The sequence below is a fragment of the Podarcis bocagei genome (assembly GCF_964188305.1).
Source record: "Podarcis bocagei genome assembly, chromosome: 13".
NCBI lineage: Eukaryota > Metazoa > Chordata > Lepidosauria > Squamata > Lacertidae > Podarcis > Podarcis bocagei.
Window position 1 is genome coordinate 20116529 of NC_138138.1, and position 22606 is coordinate 20139134.

Genomic DNA, 22606 nt, shown 5'->3' on the forward strand with positions numbered 1-22606 from the left:
CCCATTTCCACATGATCGGATGCAGTGAAGGGAAGAAGTATTGTCAGCTCTGGCTGGTGTGTGTGTGTGGGGGGAGGGAGAGCCGAGTACACAGTGCTTAAAGGTAAAGGGACCCTTGACCATTAGGTCCAGTCGTGACTGACTCTGGGGTTGCGGCGCTCATCTCGCTTTATTGGCCGAGGGAGCCGGCGTACAGCTTCCGGGTCATGTGGCCAGCATGACTAAGCCGCTTCTGGCAAACCAGAGCAGCGCATGGAAACTCTGTTTACCTTCCTGTCGGAGCAGTACCTATTTATTTACTTGCACTTTGACGTGCTTTCGAACTGCTAGGTTGGCAGGAGCAGGGACCGAGCAACAGGAGCTCACCCCTTCGCGGTGCTTATCTGCTACTAAACTTCAATCCAAAAGCAAAGAAGGAAGCATGGTATCTCCAAACCACAACATATGGGCAATATCTTCAGCAGCAAGTATTTTGTTGACTGACTGGCTGCTAGGATTTGCCTTCACAGCAAATACTGACGTGGTTCCAATATTCTTTTTCATGAATTTTGAACAGAATCCCGAGAAGGTGTGTGCCTTGGCGCTGGCAAACTCGGCATAAGGGAAGCAAGGAAGAGACGTTCTTTCCGCGCATCATGTTTAATTCTGAAACCCTAACAAAGAAATCAGCCAGTTGTTGGCGGTGCCATCAACTAGCTGTTGAACTTCGAACAGGCCCAAACGATTTGCTATTCCTCACAGCGCCTAGCTTCCTGCAACAAATCAGAAGGGGGAAATATTAGACAGGGAAGCATAGCTGTTTCATCAGAGAAAAGTGGGCCCTTTAATGCTTTGTTGGGCTTATGCGGGGCCACAAGTCACTCTGCCAGGGCTCAGCTCCAGAGCCTATTTCTTGTGCCAGGGAATAACCCTGGATCCAACAACGAAGGAATAGAGAGAATAGAATCTAATCAAAACAAAATGAACACAACTCTGTATACAATGAAAATATAATATGCACTGAATGTCCCAATGCAATTGGTATTATGACTCAAAATAATATCCACACAAGGTATTTATGTACAGTCACAAAGATCTTGAATATATATATATATAGTCTTGCAAATTGCTATTCAGTATAACTGAGAACAAGAGTTCAATAGTTCAACTATGGAGTAAATCTTCCAGATAAAGACTGTGTACACGAAGGACTCCTGTCGACGAGACGCCCGGGTATGGTCTTCATTTTGTATGTCTTCTTCAGGGCAGTTGAGATATATTGCTAAATGACACATGTCATGCTGTCATTGCACTGTACGTACAAAAAGCCATGAAAGATAATTCAAAAACAACGTAAATATGACAGTGTTACACTTATATAAACGTCAAGTTCATGCTCATTATTGGGCCAGGTTTTGATCTGCATGGGCACTGAGCTCTTAATACAATGCTGACTCAGAGGCTAGTCTAGTAATACATGAAATAGCCTCCAGAGGGTGGAGATTTAAAGGGACCATAGCCTTCAGTCATACTCTAAGCTGTTGTCCAGGGCCCCTGCAGACTGGAGAGCCAGTGTGGTGTAGTGATTAAGAGCGGTAGTCTTGTAATCTGGGGAACCGGGTTCGCGTCTCCGCTCCTCCACATGCAGCTGCTGGGTGACCTTGGGCCAGTCACACTTCTCTGAAGTCTCTCAGCCCCACTCACCTCACAGAGTGTTTGTTGTGGGGGAGGAAGGGAAAGGAGAATGTTAGCCACTTTGAGACTCCTTAAAGGGAGTGAAATGCGGGATATCAAATCCAAACTCCTCTTCTTCTTCTTGGTGTCTGGTGCATTCTGCAACATGTTAACACAGCAGTGCATTTGTGGTAGATTTATTCTGCTGTAGCTCTCTCTCTCTCTCTCTCTCTCTCTCTCTCTCTCTCTCTCTCTCTCTCTCTCTCTGTGTGTGTGTGTGTGTGTGTGTGTGTGTGTGTGTACACCCCCCCACCCACCCCACCAATAACATGGTCCGGACTGTGCTTCATACTTACTCGTGGTTTGAGATTAGAAAGCGAGTGCTGGTCCTCAGATATTTCCTTGAATTCTGCAAGGGTGAAGACAACCAAGGTCACAAACTAGTCAGTGATGCTATTTGGTTTGTTTGAAATTGTTTTGATTTGATTTAACAAATATAAATTCATAACAATACCAAATACGTATCCATATAAAGAGATTTCTCTGAATCTTGAGACTCCCCCCCCCCCCGGGTTCTATTGCCAACATTTTCAACTGCGTATTATTTCATTGTGATGCTATTTAACCAATCTTCCTGACCTTGAGGCTAAATTGCTGTAGTGCATTCTACGCAGGGCTGGGCTGCTGACAATGATCCCAAACCAGTAGCTGGTACAAAATGCAGTTAATTTCCTAGTGTAGGTGCAGAAGAACCAGAACTACATTATATAAACATGACCCTTTCCTTCTCCGTGACCCACTGCATTTGACTGAGCAAAACTGCCCCCTAAGGTAGAGTCAGATTCTTAGTGGCTTACATGAATGAATGAATGAATGAATCTTTATTTGCATCGGCCACCAGCCATAGCAATAACACAAACAAAATGCGGTATGCAGAAGATAAAGGTAAAAAGCCAATTATATAAAAGACATTTTGGGGATTTGGATCAATAGTCAAATAGTGGATCTTCTTCTAATTGCCCTGGCTAAAAACCTTGCAACCTTTGCTGTCACTATTCATCTTGATCTGCCAAGGGAATGGACACTGTGACAGTAGTTGGGCATCCCAGAATGGACAGTATGATAACCTCACTCCTCATATCTTTATAAAGACTGCAAGCCAGAAGGACATGAGCCACCGATTCAGACAAGGTTTTTTGACTCAAAAATCATGTCAAAAAACTGGGCTCGTCCTATACACGGATAGTAGCATGGGGGGGGGGTGAGCTGTGCACTGCCAGCCCGCTGGTTGGCGGGTGTGCAACTCCCCCCCCCCCATGCTGCTGTGGGAGGTGCATGCTGGGGTGATGACGCACAGTCAATTCCCCCTTAATAAAGCTCAACAACTTTGGGCCATCTCCCCTAATTTTCTTTAAATTTAGTCCCCCCAAATACATGGGGGCGTCTTACACACAGAAAAATACAGTAACCGTTTTTCAAGTGGCTTTCCTGTAACAGTAGACTTCTTTTCTCAAATGAAGCCAAGTCTTATTGAGCTCAGTGAGCTATCCTTTTGGATGGGCCGAATATTGTTTCTCTAGCATATATTTATAGGTTGCCTTTTCTTTATGTTGTAGTATAGTCAATTCACTGGTTTTCATTGCCTTTGTATTATTATAACCTGGCCTGAGTTTTCTGGAAGCGGCAAGGGAAAAAACAAAAGGGGCTCCTCTGGAATGGGTTTTTTGGAGTTGTTATTTGGTGGATGTATTCTGTGACATGTCATTGGTGCAGGATTCATACTGGTCCATCTACATATTATTGTTCTGTGATGCTGCCTGGAGCAGTGCTCTTGCACTACAGCTCAACAAAAGCAAGATGAAAAAATAAAGCAGAGCGTTTGTGGTCTTAAGAACACAAGAGCCCTGGGGCTGGATCAGGCCAGTGGCACTTCTAATCCAGCACCCTGTTCTCCCAGTGGCCGACCAGATGTTGGTGAGGAAGCCTGCATGAGTCCACCTGCGATTCCCTGCAACTGATATTCACAGCAGAGTGCCAGGGACCAGGCAGAGGAGGAATGGCGGAGACCACCTACCCAGGCTGACCGTTCCAGAGAAGAAAAAGACAGTTCAGAATTACAAGAGGGGTTTGAGGGAGATCACAGCTCAGAGGTAGATGAGGGGGAAAGCCTGGAAGTAATGGGAGAGGAGGAAGAAGAAGCACCAGTGGGGTGGACAGCTGACGGACACACTGTCTTTAGAAAACATCCCAGAGCCCCTCTCTCCCAGAACCTGGCGAGCATTGAAAGTAGGAGAGCAGATAGCTCAAATGAGAGGGGGGTGAGAGATGATGCACGAGAGGGAAGGAGTGGAGACTCACTCAGAGCAATGCTCTTATTCCAAGAGGTGGCATTTCCAAGCCTCTCTCTGTGAATATTGAATAAAAAGCAGTTGGTAAGAACTTATCCTTGTCTTAGCCGTTCCTGGTGGCCTGCCCCTGGGGGTTGGATCCACTGCCGCCTGACACAGAGGCACGATGCCTCTGTGACAACTGTCAACATTTCCCTTTTTTAAAGGGAAATTCCCTTATTCCGAATAGGATTCCTCGCAAGAAAAGGGAAAAGTTGACAGCTATGATGTGGATTTCGTCAGGAAGTTGCGGGTCGTGCGCTGATTGGAAACGAATGTGTATGCCTGCCCTGAAACATCCCCAGGCACAAACAGTATGGAAAGCAGCACTGGCCACCTGTAACATGCGCACCACATGCCATCATGAGTGCACAATGGGGGGGGGAGTTGGGGTGTGTGCAATGAAGGAAAGCAACAAAGGAAAGTGTTTAGGGTACAGGCGAATGAGAGCAAAACTCCCTTCTCTTGATCTGTGACGGTAAAGCATCATCGCCTAGTCCCCAGTTTCAGAAGAGGAACAAAGGGGCAGAAACTTGTGCTAAGACAAAAGGTTGCAGCTGTGCCATCTGCCTTCTCCACTGCCTGTGGGAGGCTTGTTGACATCGAGGAGACGCCGCTCGACTTTTCGGGAGAGATTTTAATTCCACCGACAAAAGATATCGGGGAAGGCGGCTTTGCAGAATAATGAGACCAGGGAGGAGGGGGAGAACGCGAAAACGTGACGGCGAGCGACACAAACCCTGCACCCTCTCCCTTCTTGCTAATAACAAGGTTGGAACAGTCGTTTCCCACGCATGAGCTTCGGGAAATGCGCCTCGCTGCTCCCACCCTGTTCCCCAGCTCCAAGATGATCATAATCGGTTATCATATTCTACAACTGCTGGCGGGGAGAGTTGCAAAATTGATTGAGCGGCTACATTTTCTTGAAAATGTAGATATTAAGCAGCCACTGATAAAAGCAGGGAACGCATCGAAGTTCTAGGCTCGCCCTCGAGGCCAGCGTTTCTCAACCTTGGGCCTCCAGCTGTTTTTGGACTACAACTTCCATCATCCATAGCTATCAGGGCCGGTGATCAGGGATGATGGGAGTTGTAGTCCCCAAAACAGCTGGAGGCCCAAGGTTGAGAAACACTGCTCTAGGCAGAGGGTTGACTCTTTCTTTCTATGCTTCAAAGGAGATCCCTCTCTCACACACAGAGAGAATCTGGATATAAGTCACAGTGCTGAGGCAAAGGGGATTAACCCCTTTCGCCTGCACCAATTCTCTGACTTCTAAGCTTCCTCCTCTCTGAAGTCTGTTTCTCCCTCGGCAGCAGCTGCTTTCCGGATAAGAGCACCATGTTCTGGTCCATGGGGTCACAAAGAGTCGGACGCGACTAAACAACAACGATAATTGTGCATGTGTAAAACATGAAATGAGGCAATGATGTACATGATTGGTGGAAATTGAAATGCTTTGTTTGAAATTTTATAAATACCACTGCCTGGACCAAAGGGCGGGGTTGCAGTTTTACGGAACGATCCGACTGTAACCTATTGCTTTGCAATAAGCAACGTTGGACTCCTAACTCCTCGCGTTTCTGAGTTTTACTGGCGTAAACTCAGGAGATATGCTATTTTTAGCTTACAAAAGGAAGAATCCCACTAATATGCTACAGGCCTCACCCACAGGCCCAATCCTTTAAAACAGGCCCCCGCCTCCATTCCAAAAAACACAATTGGTCACCCACTGTCTAAACCAGTGGGCAGAGAGGGAACAGGGTTGTTTTGATACAGCTTAACATCTTGAAATTGGATTGGATTGAAGTTGGTTTGGGGAGAAAGCCATCAAAACGCAGCATTTCTCAAGAAACTACAGGATAGATGGGGATTTTGGCGAATGCTGTGTGTCCCCAGCTCTGCAAAACAACTGTGGGAGACAGCTATGTGCACACAGCCTCCTGATTTCAGTAGGACTTACTTTCAAGTCCATCTGCATAGGACTGCTGCCTTAACATGGTATATTTCATTACAATCCACACACATTTTTCTACTCTCAGTGTCCTGGTGCTGGACACAAGCTCACATCTGACTTTTTCACATGGAGCTGCACTTGTCTTGTTCACAACTATTATACCTTGCCCACCTCTTCCAAGTACGTCCAGGTTGGCCTCATATCAGCTGAACCTTAAAGGCTTGAATGTTTACAACTAAGTGAATGAAGGTTGGTTGTATTTTGATAAACATGGGGAAGAGCGCACTTGCCTCCCAGTCAATCTCTGTCTGCTTCCGGTCATAGGTTGGCTTTCTCTCTCGGATCCTCTTAAGGATTGCCTGATTCTCCACGGTAATCCTCACAAGTTCTATGTTCTGCTTCTGCCGCTGTGAACTGCAAAACCCAAACAGGTTAAGGCTAGGGTGTGGAGAAACACTCCACATTCCCAGGGGATGCCCCAGAAAAGTGGGGAAAGGAGGTTGGTTTCAGCACCAAAGTGTAATTTCTGGCCTTTAAAGCCCTAAATGGCCTTGGCCCAGAATATCTGAAGGAGTGTCTCCATCTCCATCGTTCAGCCCGGACACTGGGTCCAGCTCTGAGGGCCTTCTGGTGGTTCCCTCCCTGCAAGAAGTGAGGTTACAGGAAGCCAGGCAGAGGGCCTTCGCAGTAGAGGCACCTGCCCTGTGGAACACCTCCCATCAGATGTCAAGGAAGTAAACAACTATCTGAAGGCAGCCCTGTTTAGGGAAGTTCTTAATGTTTGATGTTTTTTCGTGTTTTTAATACTCTGTTGGGAGCTGCCCAAAGTGGCTGGGGAAGCCCAGCCAGATGGACTGGTATAAATATATTATTATTATTATTATTATTATTATTATTATTATTATTATTATTATTAGAGTGTAGGCGACATACTGTTGGCTGAGGATTATTATTGGTGGCACCAGATGTTCCTATTCTGCTAGCACGAGACTTCTGCACAAAGAATAAAATATTCCCCTCCAATCCCCTACAGCGTCCTCACTCTGCACCCTCCAAATCAGTTCTGAAGGGTTCGAGAGACCTTCCAGAGCAGATCTGGGGGTGAATGGAGAAGGAGAGGAAGGGTCTCACTGTGTGAGTAGAGTTCTGCTGGTGGAACATTGGAAAGAGCCCATCACGTTTAAGGTCCCTTCCAACTCTATGATTCTATGATTCTAAGATTCTAAGACAAGTAGCTCATGGAGTTGCTGGTTTCTCGCTGGAGAGTTCCTGCCTCAAAATTTACTCTGCAGCATCTTTGACTCCCTGCAAATACTATTTTATTGGGTAAAGGACCCCTGGACGGTTAAGTCCAGTCAAAGGTGACTTTGGGATTGTGGCGCTCATCTCGCTTTCAGGCCAAGATGAGATAGCGTTTGTCCACAGACAGCTTTCCAGGTCATGTTGCCCGCATGACTAAACTGCTTCTGGCGCAACGGGGCACCGTTACGGATACCAGAGCGCATATAAACACCATTTACCTTACTGCCGCAGTGGTACCTATTTATCTACTTGCACTGGCGTGCTTTCAAACTGCCAGGTTGGCAGGAGCTGGGACAGAGCAACGGGAGCTCACTCCATCGCGGGGATTCGAACCACCGACCTTCTGATCAGCAAGCCCAAGAGGCTCAGTGGTTTAGACCACAGCGCCACCCGCGTCCCTTTTATTGGGTACTGCCCCTCCTGCTGGAAACAGAAATGACCCAGAGGTGTATCTCTAGATCCCTTGTGACCACGTGGGGAATCCTGGGACAGCTGTCCCACTATGGAGAGCATCTTTCTTCAGCCAGCTCATATTAAAATCCACCTCTTTAGGATGCGACTGTCCCCACCCAAAAATGTGTGTCTTTCATTAAATGGAAAAGAGAGCAGGAAGATGCGAAGCGGATGAGCATCTGTTGAGAACATCACTCCTCTTGACTGGTCATGAGCCAGTCAAAGAGCTCTTGTCACGTTATTGCTATAAAAATGCAATGAAAGTAGAAAGTTTATTCTTAGACGTTTTCCTTTGCCTTCCCCACCCTGGGAATAAATTAGGAGGAGGGATCCAAAATCCATAGCAGGGCAATTAAAATGTCACAGAATTGTGAGCAAGCTTCCGAGGTAAGAAGATTTAAGTTTTAAGCAAAAGGGAAGACGTACCTGGCTTGGTGTTAAAGCCCTAAATACTTCCCCCCGTTTATTTGTTTGTTTTGTAACACAAGAACATCTTTTAATACAAAAACCCTCTAATTTTTAAAAAGGGAATCTTTCTTTGCGTCAGCTCGCAGCTGACTGTTGTTTGTTCTGTTATTTTTATAACTATTATTTCTTTTCCCCTGATAAAAATTACAATGCAAACTTTATCCCCCTTTTTATTTCATCAGTCTCAAAATGGAGCCAGTGGGGAGAGATAGGCGACTCACTAGAGATTAAGCTTTCGTATTCTATACCATATGAATGAACAGCTTACTGTCATGAAAAGCAGCTGGTTCTGAGACACCCCTTTTACGACTCACGTATTAAATAGATAACATTGAGGAGGCAGCCTGTGGTGCAGGGAAGACTCCAACCAGGGTCTCCAGCAGGTGGCCTTCGGTGATTCACCTCCTATGGAGGGTCCTGGTCCTTCAACACATCAGGAAAGTCAGGCTCTGTGTGCTCTATAGGCCAAAGCTCTTGCTGGAATTCAGTCAGCTGACACCCTCTGCCCTCCTGGCCAGTATGACAGACCCTTCAACATTTCTATGGGGAAAATAGGGACATCCTATTCCATGAAGATAGGGACATGGGTGGCTCTGTGGGTTAAACCACAGAGCCTAGGACTTGCCAATCAGAAGGTCGGCGGTTCGAATCCCCGTGACGGGGTGAGCTCCTGTTGCTCGGTCCCTGCTCCTGCCCACCTAGTAGTTCAAAAGCACGTCAAAGTGCAAGTAGATAAATAGGTACTGCTCCGGCGGGAAGGTAAACGGCGTTTCCGTGCGCTGCTCTGGTTTGCCAGAAGCAGCTTAGTCATGCTGGTCACATGACCCAGAAGCTGTACGCCAGCTCCCTTGGCCAGTAAAGCAAGATGAGCGCCACAACCCCAGAGTTGGCCACGACTGGACCTAATGGTCAGGGGTCCCTTTACCTTTGCCTTTATTCCATGAAGGGGCCGGGCACCCACAAATTTCAGCCCCTGGGCCATGCACGCTGCATGGCACCCACAGCCCCGAGCAACCACGGCTGTGGGGCCAAGCTGGCACTCCCGGAAGAATAGCGTAGAGGCATTAAAGACTCACAACTGCCCACCTCTTTTTTTGGTACGGGTTCCAGCAGTCTACCAAGCCCGTGCCGCGATATATATGAGCTAGGCGTGTCGACAGGGTCTTGTTTTCCCGTTCAATCAGCCCAATTTTCTTTTGGGCGTCCTATGGAAAGAGAGAGCAGAGACAGAAACTATGAGTTTCTTGTTTTTTTTAAAAAAGTTTTGTTTATCCTATAATAAACAGGAGCTCTCAACGTCCTCCTCAATCCCCCCTCACACATATATTTTTTTTAATAACATTTTTACACATACTTATGTCCCCCATTCCCAAGGATGTAAATTGTTTTTTATTTTACATTTGGCAAAAAAATTAAAAAAAAACCCCCACAACCCACCTCCCCGGCCCCTTTTCCCATTCCTATGTGCGTGACATAAAATGGTGAATTGCGGGATTTTTGCCAGTTATTTTCTCTCCTGTTGGGACTGTGGTGCGCACTGCAGGAAGAAAATATATACGGGGTCTCAGGGTACCTGCATATTCCTACTGCGGGGGAAATGGCAGTTTCATGGAAGGGAAGAAGGCAATTTTAATTGGAAAAAAAGCAAACGATCTGTAGTGTAATGTTGTTGTTGTTTTAATATAATGTCACTTCTACAAATTTCCACATTTACATTCATCAAAAAGAACAGACAATATATTTATTCATCAACTTCCCTCCCCTTCTTCCATGGTTCATTCTAATTATCCTCTGCTGCTGCATATTCTAATTACTCCATATTAGTTTTTTCTCCCAGCTAAATTATACAGTGCTGAATTCACTCTAATCCTGCTAGCGTTTTAATTTGCTCGCAATGAATCTTCAGATATTTTCCAAATATTTCCCACTCTTCTTCCTGATCTCTTATTCTACTGGTTAAACTTGACATTTCTGCATATTCCATCCATTTTGTCCGCCATTCCTCCTTCATGGCGTCATGGTTTTGATCCCATTTCCCCCAGCAACTTTTAATCTTAAAATATGTATGTACCAGACTAAATATTGATGCGGCGACATTGACATTGCTTCTTTTTCTTAAAAAGAGAATACTAGCTGTGCCTATAAATTTTTGTTGCTGTTGAATTTGGTAAATGATATATTCGGGTGGGTGGTGGTGCTGCAATGATAATTTATAAATGAGAAACATTCCCTTATTTGGGAGACTTGACAACCTTTTATTAAAAGTTAGGGGGTTGTATCTAACTAACTAACTAACTAACTAACTAACTAACTAACTAACTAACTCAGAGTGGACCTACTGAAATGAATGGACAAGACGAACTTAGGCCCTCAGGTGGTACGGATGCCTGATTATCGTCTTCTAAAGCAACTACTCTATTCTGAACTTAAAAATTGAAATCATAATGCTGGTGGTCAACAAAAGAGGTTTAAAGATTCTCTCAAGGCAAATCTTTAAAAATGTAGTATAAACACCGACAACTGGGAAACACTGGCCTGTGAGCGCTCCAGTTGGAGAACAGCCTTTACCAAAGGTGTCATGGGCTTTGAAGGCACTCGAACTCAGGACACAAGAGAGAAACGTGTTAAGAGGAAGGCACACTTGGCAAATCCACACCGTGATCAACTCCCACCCAGAAACCTATGTTCCCACTGTGGAAGGACGTGTGGATCCAGAACTGGCCTCCACAGCCACTTACAGCCACTGTTAAAATCCTGCAGCCAATCGGAAGCTGCGGAAGCCTCGCTGGACGTTCGTGTTCCAAAAACAGTTCGCAAACTGGAACACTCACTTCCAGGTTTGCGGCGTTTGGGAGCCAAAACGTTCGAGAACTAAGCTGTTCTAAAACCAAGGTACAACTGTGGATATATTAAAAATATTTGGGGGTCTACTGACAAATCCAAATCTTACGTTGCACAATGACATCTGGTATTTTGGCCAGCACTGCCAGAAATATCTTGTCACAACTAAGAAAACAAAAAACTGGCTGATAAGAAGTGTTAGGAATGTTTCCTTTTCTAGATTGGGGAGAATGATGACGTTTGGTTGCCCCTAAGAATGAGAAATTTCCTCGCCCTGGTAACTTTGGTTAGTGGTTGAATTAAAGTTAGGGGAAACGCTTTGTAAAACTGAAAAGGGAAAACATCTAAAGGCGGGGGGTTTATTCCTTTCTAATTTCACATTTTTAATTACAATTTCTGCTGCAATGATCTCTGTTTAATGAGGAGCAGGTTAGAGGGCTTGAAGAAGAAGTAAAGGTAAAGGGACCCCTGACCATTAGGTCCAGTCGTGGCCGACTCTGGGGTTGCGGCGCTCATCTTGCTTTATTGGCCGAGGGAGCTGGTGTACAGGTTCTGGGTCATGTGGCCAGCATGACTAAGCCGCTTCTGGCGAACCAGAGCAGCGCACGGAAACGCCGTTTACCTTCCTGCCAGAGTGGTACCTACTTATCTACTTAGACTCTGACGTGCTTTCAAACTGCTAGGTTGACAGGAGCAGGGACTGAGCAACGGGAGCTCACCCCGTCGTGGGGATTCGAACCGCCCTTCCGATCAACAAGTCCTAGGCTCTGTGGTTTAACCCACAGCGCCACCCGCATCCCTTTGAAGAAGAAGTAGTGGTAGTTTAATTAAATAACTACGTAAAAAGGTCTTCCCTCCTTTAGCCATTCTTTCCCTTGGCTTCTCACCCTGCCTCCAACCTAACCTCCTAAACTAGATATGGGAGGTACCCCATTTATCCTTACATCTCCCTTTTTTAAAACAATGTGTCTGTGTTTGTTTGTTTTTTAAATAAGTCTTTCTGGGACCTTCTGGTTTTGAGTGTACCTTCTCAGACTCATTTCTGAAGACGCTTCATTTTCCCAACCCCCCTGAGGTATGACTCCAGTGTTTTCCTCCTGCTTCCTTCCCCTGCTGTATTACTCCTCCTTTCTTCTCTCCTTCCTCTCTTTCTGGTATCTGGAGGAGATGCCATTGTTTACGTCGCAATATTTCTCCTATGGAAGTCTGCATGTTGCATGATCTGGGGGCTACTTCTTCGTTTGACAACAACCCTCTGGGTTCATGGGGTACCATCCCGCACTTGAACTTCATTTTTGGGTTGTAGAGGGATCTCGGTGCTCAGGAATTTGTGCCATAATATTGCTTTTTTTACTGAACACTTCAAGCTGAGTTAGAGTTATGGTGTTCCAGCCATAGCAGTTTGGTCCTGAGTGTTCTAATAAACAAGAGCTCAGCAGGGAATTTTCCCATTTCCACCCCTGTAATCCAGCTATGCCAAGTAAGAATCTGTTTTTGTATCCGAGGCCTTTTTCAGCAAACGCTTCACAATTTCCACTTTGCTTTCGATGGGAGGCAGATTTAAAATCAAATGGCTATCCGCGGAAGCAATAATAAGTGTACTGAAAATTCATGAGCCCCTCTAGTCTAATGGTATTCGCCAGAATCTTGGAGAGGCATCTAAATTTGAAAGATATTTTGCCCTTGTCATGACCCCAAAACTGAACTTCTTTCAGTGGAGCCAGGCACAATCTGAGCGACGTATGTTTCTTCTTTATGAGTATTGAAAAATGCACCTGTTCCATGGGCTCTTCGACATTTTCAACGATCTCCAGAAGTTTGAGTTCTGCTAGTCTTTTTGTGAGGGCCGAAGGAACTTCTGCAAGGTGTGTCTTTGGCTCTGTTAATTGGATTTTATACAGTGGTACCTTGGGTTTTGAATGTCTCTGTAGATGAATGTTTCTGAACTGGAATGCCGTAAACCCAGAAGTAAATGCTTCAGTTTTTGAACACTTTTCAGAAGTAAACATGTCACGTGGCTTCCATATTGAGTTTTCCGTATTGAATTTTTGGTTTTCGAACATTTCAGAACTCGAACAGTCTTCTGGAACGGATTATATTTGAAAACTGAGGTACCACTGTATACACTTTCCACCTTGCCTGTTCCTTCAAAGACATCGGGATACAATGTGAATATCTTTGGTTTGCCTTATAATGTTCAGTCTTTTAACCAGAATATGACAAGTTGAACTAGGATGACCACCATTCAAATTTGGAACCTGTTCTGCAATTCACAGACACCTCTGTGCATCATTTCTTCCCCAGCATAAGCCCTCAATCTCAGATTTTGATTTCTACCAGTTTTTTTAAAAAGAAGAGTTTGAAAGGTTGTACCAGTGATGACATTGACCTGTAATCCCGTGCCCAACTTTTATTCCGCCACAATTCCACTTGTTTAAAAGGGAACGGTCCATTCATCATGTGGAAAAATTCCTCTGCTTTGTCTTGTGGGGAGATATCAGCTAACCCTTGTCTTTTCTTCTGAGCTTGCCTTGGTTGGTAACATACTTTTTTTGCAAAGCGGTTTTATTTTTCACAAGCGTCGCAACACTTCCATATTGCAGGGCAGTGATTGTGTCTCCAGCTGCTTGCATAATGTATGCACTTCTCTTGATGAGGTATTCAGATATGCGTGCATGAAAACACATATGAAAACCTGCTCCTGCTGTATCTGGGATTCCTGTGGCTTCTGTCCTCAGAAATTGTACCAACGCAAAGGTTTTCCTTTACTACTTTCATTCTTGCCTCGCAGCCTGGACTGCCCTTTCATGAGTCAGATCACAGTCTTGCAGCAGTTTTTAAACAAAAAGTTCACAGTCTCCAACCCTCAACACTATCTGATCTCTAATTAATGATGCCGTTAGGGTCCCACAGTTGCATTTCTGAATCATCTATTAAAGTCCGTATCGATTCCCCTTCCTCTGAAGGAAAACTTAAATCTTTCATAAATCTCATTGCTCTCTTGGGCATGCAATACTCATCCAATTTCTGCACACCTCCTGATAAAAAATTCCTCTTCCTTCTGCCTTGATTGCACAGCCAGAAAATGTCTACTGCCTCATGCCCTGCTACAGGCAAAAACATGGTTACTTTTTGAGGATCTTATTTTCATCCATTCCTGTAGCTTGCATGTCAACGGTGAAGTCACGTTTAAACCTCTTTCAGGAGTTCGCTGCATGGCCACTAAGTTTCAACTCCCTCAGGAGCCTCGAACCATTCCATTTTTTCTCTCATTCCAGTGTGAGAGCCAGTGTGGTGTAGTGGTTAAGAGTGGTAGACTCGTAATCTGGTAAACCAGGTTCGAGTCTCCGCTCCTCCACATGCAGCTGCTGGGTGACCTTGGGCCAGTCACACTTCTCTGAAGTCTCTCAGCCCCACTCACCTCACAGAGTGTTTGTTGTGGGGGAGGAAGGGAAAGGAGATTGTTAGCCACTTTGAGACTCCTTCAGTTAGTGATAAAGTGGGATATCAAATCCGAACTCGTCTTCTCTTCTTCATTCCATCCTTGAATTTTCAGTTTTTCTGCCCCTTACTTTTCTCGCTGACCTTACTCCTGGTACCATGAAATGTTCTCTCATTCAATGATGAGCAGCTCCAAGGAGCTGAGCAACAAATAGTTTTATGCAAGAGCTGAGCATAGCACATGATTTTCTCCTGCAGCTACTGTCTTGCTTTTAGCCCTACTTCCTGCTTGGGCCTGAACTAAGGGGGTGCCCTTCAAGATATGGTGACATTTACCCTCACTTCTACTGCCACAGGTACATTTTGCGTCTCCGTATTATCTGGCTCCACAATCTTGGGGAGTGTTAGCTTCTGAAGAAAAGAGAGTATGGAAACTTGATTAGATTTGCTAGTAGAAGAAAGGTCTAACTAATACGTTCTACAGCTTCTTTGTTAACTCTTTTGAAGCCACGGTACAATACAGTGATACCTTGGCTCTCAAACTTAACCCATTCCGGAAGTCCAAAGCGTTCCAAAACCAAGGTGCGCTTTCCCATAGAAAGCAAAATGGATTAATCCATTCCAGATTTCAAAAACAACCCCTAAAACAGCAAATTAACATGGATTTTACTATCTAACGAGAGCCATAACATGAAAGCAATAAACAATGTGCTGCAGTCACACAGTCAATCAATCAGTAGCTGAACCGGGTTCCACACAGTAACACACTAAAAAAAGCCGCGAAAACAAAAACACAAAATAAATAGCAAAAACAGACAGAGCTCAGCATAATACAGTGGTGCCTCGCAAGACGAAATTAATTCGTTCTGCAAGTCTCTTCGTCTTGCGGTTTTTTCGTCTTGCGATGCACGGTTTCCCATAGGAATGCATTGAAAATCAATTAATGCGTTCCTAGGGAAACCGCCTTCAGACCAGGTCCGGGGACAGTCTGTCCCCCGACCTCTTCTGAAGGCTGGGGGGGGGCAAGGGCTTTTCTTCCCACCCCCAGCATTTTAAAAAACCCTGGGACAGCGGAGGACTTCTCCGCTGTCCGGGCGATCTTAAAATGCTGGCCGGCGGCATTTTAAAATCGCCCCGGGACAGCGGAGGACTTCTCCGCTGTCCGGGGCGATTTAAAAGCCCCTGGGAAGGCAGACAGGGGGGACAAAGACTTTCGCCCCCCGCCCGCCTTCAGAAGGTGTTCCCGCCCCCCCGCCTGGCTTCGCAGCAGCGCTACGAAGCCCGGCGGCTGGGGCAGGTGTTCCCCCCCGCCCGGCTTCGCAGCAGCGCTACGAAGCCCGGCGGCTGGGGCAGGTGTCCCCCCCCCCGCCCGGCTTCGCAGCAGCGCTACGAAGCCCGGCGGCTGGGGCAGGTGTTCCCCCCCCGCCCGGCTTCGCAGCAGCGCTACGAAGCCCGGCGGCTGGGGCAGGTGTTCCCCCCCCCCCCGCCCGGCTTCGCAGCAGCGCTATGAAGCCAGGCGGCTGGGGCAGGTGTTCCCCCCCCCGGCTTCGCAGCAGCGCTACGAAGCCCGGCGGCTGGGGCAGGTGTTCCCCCCCCCGCCCGGCTTCGCAGCAGCGCTACGAAGCCCGGCGGCTGGGGCAGGTGTCCCCCCCCCCGCCCGGCTTCGCAGCAGCGCTACAAAGCCCGGCGGCTGGGGCAGGTGTTCCCGCCCCCCCACCCCGCTTCGGAGCAGCGTTCCAAAGCGGGGTGGCTGGGGCAGGTGTTCCCGCCCCCCCCCGGCCCGGCTTCGCAGCAGCGCTACGGGACCCCCAGCTACGGGACACGGGGAGATTTTAAAATGCTGGGGGTCGGGAGCGAACGCTTCGCTCCCGCCCACCAGCATTTTAAGATCGCCCGGGGCAGGCGGGGGGAAGGCAGGCGGGGGGGGGGAGCAAAGACTTTTGCCCTCCGCCGGCCTTCAGAAGAGGTCCTCTTCTGAAGGCCGGCTGTGGGCGAAAGTCTTTGCTCCCGACCGCCAGCATTTCCCTATGGGCTTTCGTCTTGCGATGCAAGCCCATAGGGAAATTCGTCTTGCGAAGCGCCTCCAAAACAGAAAACCCTTTCGTCTTGCGGGTTTTCCGTCTTGCGAGGCATTCGTCTTGCGGGGTACCACTGTACTCAAAACAGAAGCGTGGCACTCAAATCGGAAGCGTAACACTCAAAACAGAGCATGTTTGGCTTCCAAAAACAGTTTGCAAACTGGAACACTTTGCAGTGTTTGGGTTCCAAGCTGTTTGAGTACCAAGGCGTTTGAGAACCAAGGCACCACTGTACTTTTAAAAAGCAAAAACAAACCGCAAAACCATTCAGATGGTATGCTAAAACACCTCACCTACTTGTCTCCTTTTTTTCAAAGGAATGCAATGCATTTCAGATGTTCCCTTTAGAACTCACGTTTTTCCTGGTGTTGAGGGAAACCAGATCATTTGTGTTTCTATTCCACCCTTTGGATTTCTTGTTTATTACCCCGGTTCTTTTTCTTCTGTGCTTAGTCACATGTATTATGTTATGTGTTATTGATTTATATACCGCTTCCTTGCCAAAATGAGCTTCTAAGCGTTTATAAATGTAAAACCAATTACTGTATTTTTCCGTGTATAACACCCCCCCCCCATTTGTATAAAATGACCCCTATTTTTGGGACCCCAAATTAAGGAAATGGGGGGAGATTGCCCAGAGTTGTTAACCTTTTTTGGGGGTGGGGGAATTGCCCACAATTGTTGAACTTTTCTGGGGGGGGGGGATTGCCACCAATCGCTCACATCACACGCCTAACCGCCACTGCCAATCGCATGCCTTGCCGAAGCCACCAATCGTCGCCAGAAACTGCCAATCGCCTGTCCAACTGCCGCAGCAGCAGCCAATCGCCAGCAGGCCTTGACACAACCACCAACCACCCGCCCAATTGCCGCAGCAGCAGCCAATCATCAGAAGGCCTTGTCGCAGCCACCAATCACCTGCCCAATCACCACAGACAATCTCCTGCTCATGCTGCCACCAATCGGCCACACCCCATTGCACTATCCGTGTATAACACAACCACCAATTTTTAACATTTTTAATAATAAAAAATCGTCTTATACGCAGAAAAATACAGTACATATAAAAACCAATTACACATGATTTAAATACGCAACGAAACAATTCTGCCCATACTTTTAAAAACACCCATAAACTTGGTGTAGTTTTATTACATATGCAACCGCAAAACAGCCTAACTCCATAGATTGTTCCCAGATAAAAAGCTGGAGTCTGGAGGGGCCCTGAATATTTTTTTTAAAATAAAAATAAGCACATCCCATTCTCCCTAAATGTTCCACCTCATTTTTCAGTTAAAAAAAGGCTTCGGGGGGGAAGCATGGAGAACACAAGTTACCGTATTTTTCGCCCCATAAGACGCACCGGCCCATAAGACGCACCTAGATTTTTGGGGGGGAAATAAAGGAAAAAAAATTTATTCCCCCCCCCAGGTGCGCTGCGCTACACCAGGAGTTTGGGGCGTGCGGAGCTCAGCGCGCCCCAAGCTTCTGCGTGCAGGCAAGGTCTCTGCTAGCGTGGGAGAGCCGGGCGCCTCTCCTAGGGCTAGCGGACTCCTGCGCTAATCCAGAAGCTTGGGGCAAGCTGAGGTCAGCGCGCCCCAAGCTTCTGCGTGCGGGCAAGCAGTCCGCTAGCCCTGGGAGAGCCGCGGGGCTCTCCCAGGGCTAGCGGATCGCTGCGCTATACCAGGAGCTTGGGGCGTGCTGAGCTCAGCGCGCCCCAAGCTTCTAGGTGCGCGCAAGCAGTCCGCTGCCGCCCCAAGCCTGGCGCACCCGGCAGGAGGTCCCACCGGGTGCACGAGGCTTGGGGCGGCAGCGGACTGCTAGCTTCTAGGTGCGCGCAAGCAGTCCGCTGCCGCCCCAAGCCTGGCGCACCCGGCAGGAGGTCCCACCGGGTGCGCGAGGCTTGGGGCGGCAGCGGACTGCTTGCGCGCACCTAGAAGCTAGCAGTCCGCTGCCGCCCCAAGCCTCGCGCACCCGCAGGAGGTCCCACCAGGTGCGCGAGGCTTGGGGCGGCAGCGGACTGCTTGCGCGCACCTAGAAGCTAGCAGTCCGCTGCCGCCCCAAGCCTGGCGCACCCGGCAGGAGGTCCCACCGGGTGCGCGAGGCTTGGGGCGGCAGCGGACTGCTTGCGCGCACCTAGAAGCTAGCAGTCCGCTGCCGCCCCAAGCCTCGCGCACCCGGTGGGACCTCCTGCCGGGTGCGCGAGGCTTGCAGACACTCGCCCGAAGCAGGGGGAGCCCTCCCAAGGGCTCCCCGTGCTTCGGGCGACAGGCTGCCGCCCCAAGCCTCGCGCACCCGGTGGGACCTCCTGCCGGGTGCGCGAGGCTTGCAGACACTCGCCCGAAGCAGGGGGAGCCCTCCCGAGGGCTCCCCGTGCTTCGGGCGACAGGCTGCTGCCCCAAGCCTCGCGCACCCGGTGGGACCTCCTGCCGGGCGCGCGAGGCTTGCAGGCATTCGCCCCATAAGACGCACCCCGATTTCCTCTTCATTTTTGGAGAGGAAAAAGTGCATCTTATGGGGCGAAAAATACGGTAACCTTTCCCAACCTGCTGATTCCCCACTCCAGATTCCACCTGTTTTCCTTCCTGCAGGGTTTTAGACATGTGCTTTGGGAGGCCAAAGAGATAATAATAATAATAATAATAATAATAATAATAATAATAATAATAATAATAATAATTTATTGCAGTCAAAGACCAGTTCAAGGCCAAAGGGATGTTTGGAACCAGATGGCATGAAAAGCTGCGTAGGGCTTGATCAGAAGCAGAAAAGTAATGAGCAAAGCGCAAGCTTTGTGCCCTGCCTTTTGAAAGGATCGGGTTTTTTAGTTGCATTCGCTTACACCTAAACGGTAAGAGGGACACGGGTGGCACTGTGGGTTAAACCACAGAGCCTAGGACTTGATGATCAGAAGGTCGGCAGTTCGAATCCCCGCGACAGGGTGAGCTCCCGTTGCTCGGCCCCTGCTCCTGCCAACCTAGCAGTTCGAAAGCACAAAGTGGAAGTAGATAAATAGGTACCGCTCTGGCGGGAAGGTTAATGGCATTTCCGTGCACTGCTCTGGTTCACCAGAAGCGGCTTAGTCATGCTGGCCACATGACCCGGAAGCTGTACACTGGCTCCCTCGGCCAGTAAAGCAAGATGAGCGCCACAACCCCAGAGTCGGCCACGACTGGACCTAATGGTCAGGGGTCCCTTTACCTTTACCTTTAAATGGTCTAACTTTATGCCCAACATCAGCACCAATTGCAAAGGGAAAGCTCATGTACCTGTATTTTGGAAACCTTGAAGTAGAGGTGAGTCTTGGCCTCTGGAGGTCTACTATCCACGTGACTTCTAGCTGCCGGGAGAGGAGAAAACGAGTGTTTTCAAAAGGGTAGAAATAGATCACTGCTCCCATACATATTGCCTTCAAATATCCTGATCTAGTCTACAAGGCTTTTCCGGGTACCGAGATTCCCAAAGACCAGAAAAGAAACTGTTTATGTACGCGACAACAGCTGCACGGATGTTATTAGCCCAGAGGTGAAAAGAAGAGATAACCCAGAGACGGATGGCAAACCAAGTTGATGGACTATGCCCAAATGTCAAAATTAACTGGGAAGCTCAGGAACAAAGAAGACAAGATCTTTAGAAAAGAATGGGGAAAGTTTATAATGCTGTCAGAGCTGCTTCCAGATCCTAGCTCACAGAGGATCACGCTAGCCAGCGGTCATTAAGTAAAAGTCTTTATTGAATTACAGTTTCCATTCTCACGCTGCTGTCTGCAACTCTACGTCTACTAGCTAGATCGGCGAGGCTCCGTCTGAGTCTCCGCCCCGTGCGCACCAACTTAATATCCTAGCCTTGCTCCACCTTTTCCTCCTGACTGTCCTCCTCTGGGTCCCTCTACCCCCCGGGGCTTCTTCCTTCCGGGATTCTTCTGACGCTGACCCGGACCCTTCTGCCTCCTTGCGCCGGGCTTTAGGACCTGGTTCCCTTTCGGGGCTGCTCACTGCGCCGCCTTCCTCTGCATTTGAACTTGGCGCGCGCGCCCAACCTTCCACTTTCCTCTTAACCGTTTCTTCGCTCCCCGATGGAGGTGTGGCCACTCCTGACTCCTGCCCTCCCTCCTGTGGTGAGCTGCCAGCGCTTCCCCCCTGGCTCCTTTCCTCTTCCCTGCTTCCTGGCGGTGACGCTGGTCCCGATTTCCAGCTGCTCCCCCCTGAGTCTCCTCTGGCTCTATCTTCCTGGGGTGCCTCCCTAGACTCCCCCCTTGCCCTGGCCACTGGTGCTCCTTTCTGTGAATCCTCTGATTCACTGGAAAGACTGGGAGATCTCGGGTCGTCGTCATCACTCATCCTTTCCTCTGTCTCCTCCCCTTCGCTCTCTGTTTCCTCCCTTTCCCGTGCCTCTGCACCTAAACCCCTGACAAATGCATATACAGTGGTACCTCGGGCTTCAGGTTACATACACTTCAGGTTATAGACCCAGAAATAGTACCTTCAGGGTGAGAGCAGAAATTGCGTGGTGGCAGTGCAGCGGCAGCAGGAGGCCCCATTAGCTAAAGTAGTGCTTCAGGTTAAGAACAGTTTCAGGTTAAGAACAGACCTCCGGAACGTATTAAGTACGTAACCAGAGGTACCACTGTACGAGATTATTGTAAGCAGGTTAAAACACTGGCAGGATTTTAAATACCATTGTAATGTAACAGTATGTATGGATAACTTAGAAAGATCAAAAAATTTGGAGAAGTAATGATATGCAATTGAAAATAGGATTAATAGGGCCTATGGAAAGGATGGGGGAGAAAGCCAGGAGATTCAGTTTATAATCTTGAAAATCAAATAAAAAAATATTTCAAAAAACAAAACAAAAAACCAGCCTATGCTGCTTTTTTCTAGTCTATACACTCTCTCGCTGACTTTCGCCCTGCACATAAACGCCCACTGGCTGTTAGCAAAACCAAGTAGGAAAACAGAATATTCCTAATGACAGCTGTAAATCTTGAATAGTGAACAGTTGTTGGAGCTAAGAGCCTCATGGAGCTCAATATAAATGTATGAAGGATTTCATCCTTCTTGCAATTCCTCCTGGATGTTTTGTTCTCTTCTGCAGCATCGAGGACAACTACTGGTGTTGTCTGAGGTGCCCCACGTAAGTTTGTCTTTTGAGGGGGTTGCAGGAAAGCCTTTCGTACGTGTACAGGAGCTGATCGATCACTGTGTTTGGAGTCAGGAAGTAATTGCCACTGAAATTCTACTCGATCCAGAACAGATTCTGGATTCCGCCTCTCCTGGTATGTCCCACGGAGGAGCTTACGGTCTTCAAACCAAAACATCTTGGAGGTCCCGGGCCACAGGGAGGTTAGGCTGGCCTCAACCAGAGCCAGGGCTTTTTTGGTCGTGGCCCCGATCTGGTGGAACGCTCTGTCACAAGAGACTAGGGCCCTGCGGGACTTGACATCTTTCCGCAGGGCCTGCAAGACAGAGCTGTTCCACCGGGCCTTTGGCCAAGACACAGCCTGACCCCCTCCTTTGGTAATCCTCACAGAACTCTAGCCCAATGGTTGCCATTAATTTGATTTGAACTGATTTTATAATGAACTGATTTTAGAATGCTGTATTATTTTACTGTTGTTAGCTGCTCTGAGCCCGGCTCTGGCTGGGGAGGGCAGGATATAAATAAAATTGTATTATTTATTTTATTATTCCAACGTACAGTTACCATAGTGAAAAAACTTAAACACGTTGCATGATTCCCCCCAAAATAGACCAGAGGCAATTATCCAAGAGGCTGGGTTCTATAGCCTTTCTCTGTAAAGATTGAAATAAAAAAGAACGTCAAGAAATGTTTCCTTGTCTTTATACCTTCCTGGGCAACCACCCTTGTTGCTCCTCAACCTTCACTTCTGCCTTGATGGTTAGAGTCTGATAGGGCTTTTGATAAGGCAGTTCAACAGCCATTGGATTTTGCTCTTCTTCCTCGGAACTGCAGCAGCCTTTGCCTTCAGTCTCCCTCTCATTCAAATGGAAGCAAACCTAGGCGCC

General features: G+C 47.8%; 1 protein-coding gene across 4 annotated transcripts in view; it reads right to left on the bottom strand.

The window, feature by feature from the left end:
* Positions 1-620: 620 nt before the first annotated feature.
* LOC308571173 (uncharacterized protein) overlaps positions 621-22606 on the bottom strand; it is a 52771-nt gene continuing 30785 nt past the window's right edge. The window contains exons 9-14 of one of the 4 annotated variants that reach the window (XM_081166667.1): positions 19847-19917; positions 14836-14910; positions 9304-9422; positions 6285-6408; positions 2010-2062; positions 621-752 (exon numbers count right to left, since the gene is read on the bottom strand). In XM_081166667.1, the coding sequence (XP_081022793.1) occupies positions 689-752; positions 2010-2062; positions 6285-6408; positions 9304-9422; positions 14836-14910; positions 19847-19917 (506 nt within the window). In that variant the 3' untranslated portion in view covers positions 621-688. Of the gene's footprint in view, positions 753-973; positions 1262-2009; positions 2063-6284; positions 6409-9303; positions 9423-14835; positions 14911-19846; positions 19918-22606 lie in introns of those variants that run through there. The other 3 variants (XM_081166668.1, XM_081166669.1, XM_081166670.1) reach the window with 3 other exon arrangements.